This window comes from Anoplolepis gracilipes, chromosome 8, assembly GCF_047496725.1.
Source record: "Anoplolepis gracilipes chromosome 8, ASM4749672v1, whole genome shotgun sequence".
NCBI lineage: Eukaryota > Metazoa > Arthropoda > Insecta > Hymenoptera > Formicidae > Anoplolepis > Anoplolepis gracilipes.
In genome coordinates this window covers 6,237,584-6,252,606 of record NC_132977.1, presented here as the reverse complement: position 1 = coordinate 6,252,606, position 15,023 = coordinate 6,237,584, and the positions used below count along the sequence as shown (strand labels likewise).

The 15,023-nt window shown below is 29.3% G+C and overlaps 1 protein-coding gene across 9 annotated transcripts in view; it reads left to right on the top strand.

Moving 5' to 3' along the window:
- The window catches only part of LOC140668671 (cholecystokinin receptor type A), a 41,278-nt gene that overhangs the window by 3,962 nt on the left and 22,293 nt on the right, over positions 1–15,023 (top strand). For all 9 annotated transcript variants that reach the window (XM_072897894.1, XM_072897890.1, XM_072897893.1 and 6 more), the window contains one exon: positions 7,440–8,310. In XM_072897894.1, coding sequence (XP_072753995.1) covers positions 7,999–8,310 — 312 coding nt within the window. In that variant the 5' untranslated portion in view covers positions 7,440–7,998. The remainder of the gene's footprint in view (positions 1–7,439; positions 8,311–15,023) is intronic.

Here is a 15,023-nt window from a genome sequence, read left to right as displayed (position 1 = left end):
ATGAATATTACGGATATTTATTAATTTTAAATATCGCGCAAAAGTTACAGAAATGTAATCGGCTATAATATAATCTTCCTGTAATGTCATATACTCTAATCAACATTATTACTATGCACAGGAAGTAATTAACTTTATCGTTTTGTTAATTGATAATTAATGACGAATAAAGGATGTATTACAAAACGCATAAGCGTACTGCAAAAATGTATTAACTGAAACACTTAGTGTTGGTCATATGTATAATAACTCACATATTGAGTGTATCATTAGTGAACCGTTCATATTTCACGCGTGTTACGCTTTATATATCAATTTGCGTGCGGCGGCTTTTATCATGCAAACTAAATTTACGACAAAAAGAGGAGCTAAACTGAGATATCATACAAAATGATTAATGTCCCGAATAATATTATTTTCGTTCTCCTCTGATGAACACCGCTTATATATTCAAAGTTGGCCAGAGTTCCTTGTGAAAGCTAGGGAGATCAGAGATTGACAAAGATATCAAGGACTGATTGATGCCTCGGGATCGCTGAAAATGCGATTTACTATTCGTCGAGCTTATCAGTCGTTATACCTGTGATCTCTCTGCGACTCTCTTGACATTTAATATAATTTATAATAGCTTATCAGATTGTCTATCGAAAGAAAATGTATTAATATCGTGAAAGATATCGTCGATTACATAAAAAAAATTGATTACTAATCCATCCATTGAAAATTTAGGTCGATAGGTTAATATCGAAAATGTATCGATATAATGTATCTTATTACAATTGTTAATAATCGTATTAAATACTAAAACATTTTAATTTGCTAAAACATTTTGTTATTTAATGATTAGTAGATATTCTTGTTAATATTCCATAACTGATTAAGCGCTATTATTCGCTAAATGCTAATTTAGAAAGATGATAGCATTTACCGAATTAGCTGAATAAAATCACATTTGAATTTCTATATTATAATACGTGTTATTTTATAATTTTGTAATTATTATAACATGGTAAATAATTGTAGGAATGGAAAAAATTAGTTTTGCGGTCATTGCGTGTGTATGCCTATACTCGATAGACATAATCTTAGTAACAGCTAGCCATATTTCATCGCTAATTTCCAAACAGCGTGCTTTCGTACAAATATCTAAAATTAATTTATTATTCATCCATTAATATTTAATAAGTAAAAATAAATTGTAATAATCTTCGCAAAGAATATAAAAAATGAATAAACTTTTGTTCTGTCAAATAATGACTCACGTTATAAAATATTAAGGGGAAAGTTTGGTATGTTCAAGACAAGCTCAAGAAGTCAGGCAGATTTACGTTCCGGCCCTTCGTCCTTTATGAAGATTAATGGAATATTACAATATATATCTTACAAAATGTGTATACCGTTATATATGTATATCCATTTTAAATGTCGGATACATTCTCTGTTCAATGAATCATCGATTATTCGCAGCTTCCGATCAATTCATCTATTGCGTGCGTGGAAAGGTAATCAGTATGCTAAATTGTATATAATAGCGTACATAATATAAAATAATCCACGTGTATAGTTTAAATGACTGCGCGGTGTATGATTAATACTATAATAGAAGTATGCAAAATTATTAGTAGTTATGATTGTATTTCAAATGTCAGCACTAGTTTCGGATTTATTCGATTTAATGGCGTTCATGTTACATTCAATTTAACATATGCAATTATTATATACAGTGTGATAAGAACATCATTTTCCTCCTACAATTGTATAATATTTGATTTATTATAATTTCTACAAATGTCATTACATTTGCAGAAATATATGTATATGTATTTTTTTATATACTTATTTGAACTTTAAAAAGACTTAAGGAAAAATTTGAAGTATAGAGAAAGAGAGACAGAGAGAGAGAGAGAGAGAGAGAGAGAGAGGAAGAGATAAAAAGAGAAATAATTGAGTTATCGAGGGACTGAAATTAAAGAAAGAATACATACCATACATACGATATAAGTACATATGAAAGCGGGATAAATATTGTATAAATTGAGAAAAAGCAACATTGTAGATTCTCGCTTGTTCTGTGTGAGAACCAAGTGACGAGAGATTGAAAAAAAGATTGTACGGTTCGTTTTATTCGTGTCTGTCCTTTCTTTTTCCGCGCATCTGCACTTGCTCTACAGTTCTACTACGATTTCGTGATGATCATATGGTACATAGCATACGTAGCATTTCTCTTGCGGCGAAAGAGCTGACCTGACCCGATCCACTTGAAAAGACCGTAGAGCTATGCGCGCATACAAATGACAGGAAGTATCTACGAACATTTATTGCAACGTTGCATTAATAAAATGACTTACTACATTGTTTACGTCTTTCGTATCTACGCGAGTCCCATCCGGCGATCTGGGACGAGATGAAATGTGTCCCCATGGTGATACGCTTCCTCGTATGTACCGTCGTATATCAACTATTCTCTTCACTTTGTCTGTCCACGACACATTTCCGAGTATAAGTTTATTAAAATTTCACAGATATTTCCATTCGTGGAACATCAAATTGAGAACTTTACAGAAAATACGCAGATAAATAGATTTTTCTTAGAACAATAGAATCATTCAAATTTCCAGAAAATGCACAGAGCTAATGCTCTCATTAAAAGAGAGTTCAGCTTTTTGTGTGCGAGGCAGTTTCATACAGATTCTATGATAAAATCATCTCTTCCTTCCGACAGAAAAATCAACGGAAAATCACAATTTTTCTTAGTTTTTCCTTTAGTGGCTGAAAGTGACAGTCCATCTAAAAAGGTAGTCTGTTCATATCCTCGACCGTGAAATTTAATTGAAAACGCTCTTGCGTATAACATTCAATTCGTCCCGCTGACATTTTTACCATTTTCAACGTCAGTCGTGTATATCGCAAACATATGTACGTACATTTAACAATAAGTTGGTGTACGTAGTCACCACGTATATAGCCGGAGATTCGGTATGCGGATGGTTCAGAAATTCATTCTCGTTTTACGCCGTTCCTACGTGGATATGTTGAAGTATATAAATGGGAATGAGCCGTCGTATGGTTTCTCCCTCAGTCGTTGGCGCGCGGCAACAATTGTGGAAACTGTCTCAGGCATCGAGCGCGTTAACACTTTAACGTGCCAGTTCGCGAACAACGGCCCTCCAGCCCTCGAGGGACTTCGGTTAACCCCAGTCAGGCATTCGAGGCGAAAATTTATCAATCCCCGCAAATATTCTTCGTGCGCAGTTATACTCCAATTAGAGATTCCGACCCTGCCCCGTGGGGTAGTCTAATGCTAAAATCGATTGTGTAAAATTTTACTCCCTGGTTATTTGCTAAGAATCTGTCGCGTGCGTTATCGCGAACAGTTATTGGCTTTGATTGATTTACGGTTGAATAATCGATAAATAAATAACACACATAAAACGGGATTATTAATTGTTGTGTAAATAGCTCGCGGTTCTCCATCGTATAATTATATTTATTGATTTTCCGTACAACGTTTTATTTCTTCGTAATCTCATTACACAAAGAACAATAACTATATCAATGTAATTAATATTGCTATAATTGCTTGCAAAAACATATGGTTTTATTGATAGATTTTTGCATTAAATTACTTATTATTTACTAATGTCACTCAAAATAAATGCGATAGAAATAATTATTACGGAACATATATGAAATTAATAAATGAATTTATATAATAAATCATTATAAACAGTTCGCGTTATTATGACAAGCATTGTAAATTAGACATTGTTGAAAACACGTGCGCAAACCTGGTAATGCCACAAGTAAATTTTGCTATAATAATTTTGTCACGCAACAACAGGTTTGTTATTGCATCTCGCAAACCTATTGTGCTGATATCATCCTGTATATGCATAATAATCTCGTTAGTTTTTCAGAAATTAGGTCAAGCATCGCGCGCCTGCTTTTATCTTGTTGTAAAGTGTATACGTGTTTTATGTTTCATTTTCTTTTTCTGTAAGTAAGTCGATTTTAAAAGTTAGCCAATTGTTTATATACAATATACAGCGTCGTTATTATTCGCGATTATTTTCATATGGCAATTGCGCGGAATATGATTGATCGAAAGAGTCACGACGATAGCAAATGATAAATCAAATATCCGCGGCACGTCGCACGGCTGTATATTGCAATTTGTAAGTGAAACCGCAGTAGATCCACAACCGAAATCGAATCCAACTCTGCATGAATGGAATCTTAATCAACCTAAATGTTTTTTTTTATTTCTACAGTATCGTTATAACCTCTCCGATATAATTTTGAAGTGCAAAATATCTAGAAGAAATATTCGTGTACATAAGTTATACATCATTGGATGCTTTCCTATAAATTTGTCTGTCAAAGGTAGATTATGCATTCAAAAAAATATTTTATTTCTTTACAAAATCTGTGTGCGATATCTTCTGAAAGCTTTGTCATATACATACATGTAGAAAATATACATTGCGTATATTGAATATCCTTTTGAAACATTGCGGAAAAAAAGATTGGAAAGAATAGTATACCTATATACAATATAGTAGTCACATATATATACACACAGACTGGTCAATATTACAGTTCAAGTTAAAATTGCAAAAGTTTTTTCTTAGCAGACCTCACAATAAACGTTATTTCTTTTATTCTTAAATTATTTTACACAGTTGGTCTATTCAGAAGGCTAAATTTAAAACAATGTTTTTGTATGTTGAAAAAATGTAGTATATAAAAAAATTAATTAATAACCGATTATAAGGCGAAACTAGATGGATCAGCTATGTTAAAAGTTAATAAATCCAACGCATTTCAAGATTCATGAATTTGACATTGCGAAAAACACTTTTAGTCTTTTAAAATATAAACTTAATAATTAATTTGTAAGTTAAGATAAAGATTTGTTCTATAGAACACAATTTAAAATCATAAATATTATCTTGAATATTATATTGAACTAATTTTTGTGTGTACAAAAATTCATGAAAACAATAATTTCAATTTTACAGAGCAAATGTTTACTTTAACTCAAAATTTAATTATTTATTTTATATTTTTCATGAATCTCGAAACATATTAGATTTATTAACTTTTTACTTAACTATCCATCCTTAAATCGATAGCCTTTCCTCTTTAAATTGATAAACGTATACTTGATTTCAGCTTTGCATGAAAATCTAAATTATACAAAGTTATAAATATATATATATATATTTTCAATTTTTTTATTATATAACCGACTATACATTATACAAATAGTCATTACAGTCATTTGATTAACCTTTTTTAAGTAATAATTTTTTAAATTAATTGGTATAAAAAAAAATAACTTTTTAAATTCTACTCCGTAAAGTTTAAAATTTGCAACAGTAGATATCATTTATTTAAATGCAGAAAATTGGAGTGAACATTTAATTTGTATTTCAGTTGCTTTCATTTATATTCTGAATATTTATTTTGTTGAAACTTACTTCTTTGTACAAAAGGATAAAAAAAACGATTTAGTAACGTTGATTGCAATGTGTAATTATATAGTAAACCAATAAAATATTTTATAGATTCAGTTGTGAAAACTAGAATATATTGTATAAAGTGGTCCAATAATTATCAGGAGATAATGCGAGAATATACAAACATATTATTTTTTTTCAGCTTAAATCTAGAAGCAAATAAGGCACATAGAAACATAACAATTCAAGAATTAAATAAGAAAAGGAGGTTTTACTTGATTCTGATGTATTTTCCAATAAGAGAATCTAAAGAGAATCAGTATTTATACTTTGAACGTACAAATCTTGTTTAAGCCGCTTTATGCATTTTAAATCTGCTGGCAAAAATGCAATTTAATATACTATTCCGATTTTCACAATATTATTATGCAATATTATTTTCCAATAGAAAGAGAACATTTGTCATTGAAACGTATTATACTTTTTATTCTCCTCAATCAATAATAGAATGGTACTATAATTATGATAATTATATACTACAATTAAAAACTTGTAATATATAAATTTTTTATGGTAGAGATAATATATTAAATGTAAATTATACGTTATATCTCACATATAAGTGAATTTTGTTTTTTCTTAAAAAATTCGAATTACAATGTCTTTTAAATCAAATGCTCATTAATTAAAAAGAAAAGATTTGGATAAGTGTCATGAGTTATATTATGTAATTCTCTTTATGATGATTTATTTTTATATTAATATTCTTAAGAATTTGTAATGTGCATCAACAAGTTTTTTTGCAGACTCTCATAGCTTCCAAACGATGTACATGTAATAAATTTCCATAATCAGTATAGTAAAGAATACATGTCGCGATCATGGTTTTCTCTTTCCTCGACAAATATGCTTCATCGAGTGGCACTATCGGTAATATGGTGGAAAATTGAACGAGCGAGAGAAAGAATTACCTACAATAAGCACATACAGCAATATTTCTTACATTCTATAGAAAAAAGAGAGAGAGAGAGAGAGGAAAGAAACGTGAAAAAGAACAACGATATAAAAAGCTTAAAGACTAGATAACGCAAAACTTTTTTATTGCAAAAACATAGCGATGCAGCACAAGTTTTAGAATATAAAGAACTATAAAGGAAACATAGTATAAAGGAAAAATGAACAAAGAAACATTCGTAACTGTCTGAGGATGCTATGTTGTCATATAATTCGCGAACTGAAAGCTGTTATAATTCATGTCATCTCATTTTGTTGCATGAAATAAGAAATTATTAGTCATTCTCTAAGAAAGAAGTGAATTTAGTAGTATTAAAAAAAACTGAGTAAATTTCGTGTGTGTATGTGTATTTGGGTACACATATATCTACTGATAATGCGAGGATGATAAGAATAATAAGAATTATGATAGCAAAAATGGAGAATCAAAGGCTATAATAAATAACTGTCATCAATTGATATCAGTTGACAGAAATGCATTGTCATAGATGCATTGTTACAACGGATTATTAAAGGGATACGTACGATCTATACCTATTGTTGTTTTATACGCGAACTTTCAATATCATACAGATCAAATCAATAAATTGAATATGTCATAGAACAAACATTATTTATAAGATGATTTTTTCTTTTTGTCTTATGTATTATATATTATAATTTTTTAAAACTGGTTTTATCTTTTTTTCTCATCGTCTGATACAAATATTAATTCATCTCTGTTAATATTGTAATTTTTTTCGTTGTGCTTACTTAAAAGTAGATGAAAATAAATTATAATAATATATAATAAATATAATACATACAAGCTTTAATAGCGGTTTGCATTATATAGGAACATTTAAGCTGAATATGTATTGCTTATGGAAACTAGAAATGCAAATGCACGTTCTGTTTGTTAAGTATATCACATTATTCACAGAATTATTGCTTTAATAATTCATGTATCTTGTTCTTTTACAGATATTCATCGGAAGAGCCATCACAAGTTCAGAAGAATAACTAAAATTATAATTATATGGCAAGAGTGAAACGCAAGGGTCATTAGTGTTTAATATACTTTTAAACTTATTTTAATATACCTAAATTATTAATGTGTGTGCCATACATGTATATATATTTTTTAAACTTTATCAGTTAATATATTACACCAACAGTTTCACATTAATGCTCAAAACAATGCTGCAATAATTGTTAACTAACGTTGGAGGAATTTGTAGTGACAAAATTCTCGCGAAACAATAATAGAGTCGCAGAATTATAAAAGATATGTTTGAAATGGTGGAAAAAAGTTGTTGACTTTATCGTGGCACGGTTATCAATTAAAGCGACATTAGGAAATTAACGAGCAATGAACGAAACCTATATTCATCAGTGCAGTTATGTGACAAGGGTTCGATAAAGTGACATTTCAAAATGATGTGTAACGTCCGGTACAGGATACTTTCGTTGATATGAGCGCTTGAGTCGACGAGGGGTCGACGAAAGATCGACGAGCACACGAGAGGGAAGCGACAAGAAAATGTCGATTCAAGAGCGCAACTTGTCCGATAACCTGGTTTCCACCGAATATTTCGGTGTTTTAGTCGTCGATGACGGCTCAACGATCGTTACCGACCTTCCACGGTTCTCCACCATTACTTCCGAAATTGCCAACGTCACTTCACCAGTCATTTCACAATCGTCAGGTCAAGACAGCCTTCTGGAAAATCTCATTATACCGTTATACGGTACAATCTTCTTCCTTTCCATTGTCGGGAATTCTTTGGTGCTCATCACCCTGGCGAGAAACAAACGGATGCGGACAGTGACAAATGTCTATCTGCTAAACTTGGTAAGTTCTTGTTGTACTTTACTTGACTTCTGTTCAATGAAGAATACGGATGTCTTCTATAAATAGTAGATAGCGCGTTTAGTCACAGAGAAATGTTAAAAAGATTTTAATAATAAAACTGTCAAGTTTAAACTTTACTATTTACTGTCAACGTAAATTAATTTTTGAGACTGCTTTATCAACATGTTTACTTAACACAGAAATAAGAATTCTTTTCTTATTTAGATTCTTCTTTTCTTAGTTTAGATTTATTTAACGTAAATAAGAATACTTTTTCAGTTTACTTGAAATAAAATGCATATTTTTATATTTATATACAGCATATTGTTGTATATATTTTTTATAAAATTCATAATAAAATCTTAAATAATACTATGATGCAGATAATGCAGTGATGCATCACAATCACTTTCTTTTCTGAAAAGAAATATGAACACGGTTATTTATTCATGAATATGCAACTCTAGCGTCATTTAAAATTCACATGATGACATGTTCCGTTATTGACGTGAAAAACATTAAAGAAATTGTTTATCGAAGAGTTCACCATCAGCGATTGATTTAGCTTCCATATTTTGCAAACTGAAATTTGGGAGCAATACATCGCACGAATGGTTATTTGTCCAGAAATATCGTTGACAGCAACAGTATTCGATAATACTGAACTGTTTTGTAATCGGCTTTTAATTGTATCAAACTGAGCTAAATAGCTTTCTGGAGAGCTCTCTTATTTGAAATTGAAATTTTTGTGAAAATTGCGCCGATTTATTTTAAACTGAAATTTTGGCAAAATGACAATATAATTTACAATAAATATTAATTAATTTGCTATTAGCACAGTAATATTAAATTTTATATTAACAAAGATTCCAATTTTTAATTCTGCAAATAATTTTATTAAATTATCCATATTTTATATCTATCCCGAAGGCTACATTATAAAGAATGCTGTTTTAATTTTTAATTCACAAATACTATGTGTATATACATGTATGTACACACGTTGCAATAAACATGGGAAAAAATAAAACAACAAACAAGAGAGTAATGTCAGAAGACATACATATATAAATTTGAATTCCTGATTGCGTCAGAAAATAATTACGTTTTACGAGAAAGGAATTTATCATTTGACAATGATTTGCGCGGATAATATATTATTTAAAAATAATGAGCAAAGTGTTTTATCTATAGATCCAACTGGACAATTTTTCAAATCAGATATGAGATAATATATATAATGTTGCGTGCTCCATGTAATATTTCTTGCAATTTTTACGATGTCTCGTGCAGTTTTTATGCGAACAAAAATACCCGGTACGGTTTGTTCATGGGTTAATAAATAAAAGCGGAGGATGATAAGAGCGCCAACGGGATTCAAGAGTCCGCAATGTTTTGCGCGCATCTATTTGCTATTTTTGCATATTTCGTGCGTGCGGTGAGAGGAAAAAACTGCCAACAGCATCTTTTTTTCGGCTGCACCGGGTGCTGGTGATTCGTCACGCGTGCATAGTCATCATTTTGTCAGAACGAAGAAAAATGTCGGTCACGTTCCTGGATACCGGAAACGTGAAACCTTTTCCTGCTATGTATTCAATGAGAGTAAGCCTCATGAAATTGCTTATTGTTAAAATAGGCTTTTCAAAAGAATTTTTAATAGACGTCAAATGATAGTCAATTTATCTCTAAATTTCATTATTTGAAATTGCTGTTTGACAAAATTACCCGCAAAAAGTTCGAAACTTATATCAATTCAGATTATAAATATCAATTATTTATTAGTATATGTAACCTTTATAATAATATTATTTTGTAAGATATAATATTATGTAACAATATATATTTTTAATGCAACCAATAATATGCTGTCTTAAAAGATTTTTATTTTTAAAAAACTTTTTATAAAAGAAAAGTGCATATAAAATAATGAAGAATTAAACATTATAGTTTGATAAAAACATTAAATAAAAAATACAAAAGGACTTAAAACAGTGAAATATATCGGTAAACATTATTGACAGTTGATCCTAAATCCGATGCAGATAAATTACCATAATCTTAAAATTAGCTGAATTATTATTATCATATAAATTATCATTAGCATAATCTTGCCATACATATTTTATTTTCTTGTGAGATGTGCAATGAGAAGCACTTATGATATGCTTATTTGTTTGATAGTATTTACTTATTTGTAAGCAACGTACAAAAAGTGATCAAATAATTTTTTTGGTATTTTCTTCCCAAAAATAAACCACGTTTTGAATTCGTATAAAAAAAATTTCGCTATTTTTTCGTTCTAAAAATAAACTACATTTCAAATTCGTGAGAAAATGTATAAATGTTTTAATATTTATATCGAATGAAAAATATTCCAGTTACGCCCGTGCACCCGTGAATTGTGAGAACAACTCACCTACATAAAAAATCACATGCAAATAATACAAATATTTACAATATAAGAGTGAAAATATCGGAGCTAATAAACAAGACTCAATTATTTCTTTTTCTATTTTCATGTTCATTTCCATGTCAAAGCGTCCATTTACATCGGAGAATAGATTTCTAATACTTCTCTGGATTTAGCACGCGAATAAAAGTATAAAAGTATATTGATTGCACAGAAGAGTTATTACGACAGAATACGTATCAAAAATATGATATGTATATCATCGTTTTCGTGAAAATATACATAATAATAGTTTTAAGCATATAATCGCAAATATATGAATTAAAAAAAATTATTTATTAAATATTAACTAAAATTAATTAAATTTCTATTTATACTTTTATTAAAATAGAAAATGTAACTATTTTTTTATTTATAGCTACATATAATGTAATTAATGTTTTTTCATATGTTTAGGAGATAAAATAAAGGGAACATAAATATTTCAAATATTGAAATAGATAATAAGTTTAAAACATGCGATAAGTTTTGTATAAATTATATAAAGTTTTATATAAAGTTCTAAATATTTGAAAATACTAGTAATTACTATTAAATCATATTGATTAAATCATACAAATAATAGTTCTAACAGATTAATAAAATAATTTACTATGCATAAAATGTTTTGAGATCAATATTCATTCGCTTTTCATTTCACAGCTTTCAAGACAGTAACCTTATAAATGCAAGAGTTGTGAGCGTGTTTCTTTCCATAAATGTTATTTAGATACAAAACATTTTACCGCGAAAGTAGGGAAAGTTAGCAATAACTGTCATATCGTCAATAAGCCTCGCCATGTGACGCCTTTTGAATAAGAAAAGAATTCTTTTAAGACGGGGCTCTTCTTTAAAGAATAAAAAAAAAAATCTTTAGAAAACGAAGAGAGATACTTACAGCTGAATTGTTTTGATATACAAGGCACTAAAAATTTACATGTAAAACTTTTGAGATCGTGTTCAAAATTTAAGACCTCATAACAAAAAATTCTAATATACGATTGAAAATAAAAAAGAAATTATCTCTCATAATTAATCTTCACAGATATTACTAGATAACATATTCTTATTTTTAATTATGAAGATATTTACTGTAAAAAATTAAGAAAATATGTGAGAAAGAGAAATCCATTACAACTTTTGTTAAAAGAAACTGATATCAAATTGATAAAATAATTTATTGCACAATGTTTGAATCTAATTTTTTAACATCTTGTGTCAATCTTTGTCAATCATATACAGTATTGGTTGTATTATGAATCACACGGAGAAAAAATTAAGGGTGCCACAACAGAATAATATTGTTAATTTTCGCCCAGCCATATAAAAGAATTATGGGAACCATATGATGAGCAGCATACCTTAACAGATATATTTAATGTAATAGCAATATAACTTGAATTTATATACATTCCTTTTCCAAACATAGAGAATGTTGTTGTAGCAACCATAGTAATTTTTTCCGTGCAATAAAATTTACGACACGATTATGAGAAACGTAACATCTTCTTAGTTCAAATTGGCTGGTTTTGTGAAATAATTTTGTATGCGCTGTAATATGTAGTCTGAAAAGTTTACGTATCCCTCGTATAGTGAAGCATGATGGTTGCAAATTATGTAGTGCTATTAGCAAATGGCGTCCTTGTCACCGAGATTAAAAAAGTTTTCATAGCACAGAAGTGAAACACGATATTGTTTGCATTTTATTTCCTAAACAAACTTTAAAATTATTCAAAATTCTTCTTAAGCTATTACATTATAATAATCTGACATTATACGCGACATACTAAAGATTATAACTATAATTATCTTCTGTGAATGAAATAGGAATTGCTCGTTAAATTAATTTCTATTACATTCTTGCTCAATGGTATTTTTCAAATTTATTTTTTAATCTATTTAATGCTATCCATAATCAATCAGATAAATCAAATAAAACTCTTAATATTTATGTTGTCAAATTCTATATAGAATACAATTGCTATTGCATAATTTCATCAAAAGTAAATTTTTAAATTAGTGAGAGCATTATTTTATCTGTGTATGTAAAATTCCATGAATTAATCAGGAAATAGATAAGAAAATATTGGCATTATTTTATATGTTGATGATTTATATTAAAAAATACAAAAAAAATACAAATATAATAATATCGTAATTAATTTATAATAATTAATGTGATTATTAATATAATTTCTTTAGTAGATATATTCCCCCTCTCCCGTCTACATTTTTAGTATTATTATCCTGATATAAGAATTTGATAACAAAATTTTCTCGTTAATTCGCTTATATAATATTCCTCAAATATTTCCACTCCATTCCGCATTTCCGCAATCTTCCTCCAACAGATTCATAATACTGATAAGCGCCTTAGCAAAGCCTTCGATTTGGTACTAGGAAGCTTTACGGAAACGGAAGTGCAGACAATCAACAAATATAATCTGTTGTAAATTTACTGCATTCTTGTGAACAACGCAGATTAACATATAGATATAAACTCGCCAAATGTCTTTGTGAATAAAATGAATTCGTTTAATACACTATTCCTAATAATAGAGAACATTTTATACATATATTTGCTTGATATTGATTTATTATATATCAGTGAATCAGCGATAACTATTATATAAGTACGGTATAGTTGTGACGTATAAAAGATGCTGTACGCGACTTATTTTCCCGGATTTAATTGTATTTTTGATATTATATTTTTCGTATATTAAAATAAAATCGTGAAACTTGAGTATCTGTATAAGTGTTACACAGCAGTTCATATTGACCTATAGTAGAAATGTTTTTACATATTATTCCTGTAAAATGTTTTTTGCATATTATTTTCTTTTGTGCATGTGCATTTTTGCTGGTACCAAAAGCGTTATGTGTAAAAAATTTTGCAATATGGCGTTTCCATATGTATATCTTCAAATGCCAAAGAGCTTGCGCTTTTTTTAGTCATATGGATCATTATCTATTCTGAATTCGTCATCGCGATATGCCTTTTGTCCTCTATCACATGTATCACCGAGTCGCAGAGTCCTCGAATTTCGAGAGTACATGCTAAATCATCATAAATAAAATATAGTGACTGAGTCCCCTATAATACCGGTTTTATTTACGCGTGATCGTGTGCTTGACATCGCGGCAGAAAAATGGTAATGTCTGGATATGTATGTGACAAATTTAGCAGAGCTGACATTATACTTCTGCACGGATTTGTGGAAATTTTAAAAGTGAAGAAACGCTCAAGATGAAAATGCATCTAACATTATACTTTTTAATTCTTCGTATACCTTATTCTTTTAATTTTGGATATTTGTATGTGCATTTATATAAATTTTATATGCGATTCTTTTTACCTTATTTTGTTATATCAATTTAATAAAAAAATAAATTGCGTAAATTGGTTTACAGTAGCAGGGAGTGAAATAAGTTTTTCTTTCATGCGTTACGGATGGTAAAATGTCAAAGTTGAGATTGCTTAAATGCTACGTTGGCATTCCTATCAATCAAAAATGATCGATGCTGCGTTCTAACTCGGTACCATTTATATTCAGCTTTTCTATTTGTGCAATACACCTGTAACCGCAAAGTAAATATACAACAATCATTTTTACATGATTTTTATAGCTATGTGATAACAATTTGTTGACTAAAGTGACTATTCATATATCATGTTTCTATTATTACATGTTTGTTTTGCAACTGTTTGATAACGTGTTGTATTTTTATTATCTCAATCTAACAATTTAAACATTTAATTATTAAATTAACCTAAGCTATACATTACATGTGTGTGATATGTTAGATAAGATGGAAATTGAATTGGGCTTTAGAGGTTTCAAAAATGTCACGTTTAATAAAAGTTGGTAAGATGTGATAGCTCATCTCATCTTCGAAAGTTGGCAAAGGCCGATCTCCCTTTCTCTCTTTCTCTCTCTTTCTCTCTCTCTCTTGCTCGACTATCTATGATATTTTACGTTAAACTTAAATCAAAATCTCTAGTACGTGATCCAATTTAACATTTACCTCGCTTTTCTAACGCAACATTGGTTTTACCGTTATCGATAAAATAAAAAGTTCAAGTCTGTTATATCTCTAACAGAAGGTTGGCAATTGAAAGAGACAACTGTTTCATATATACAGGTCAGTTAACTGTCAGAGATGACAAGTATATGTGGTGTTTTTACATATCGTATTTATCGAAACAGACACAACAAACAAGTGAAAAGAAAAAAAAAAACTAACGCCAGATCTAGATAAA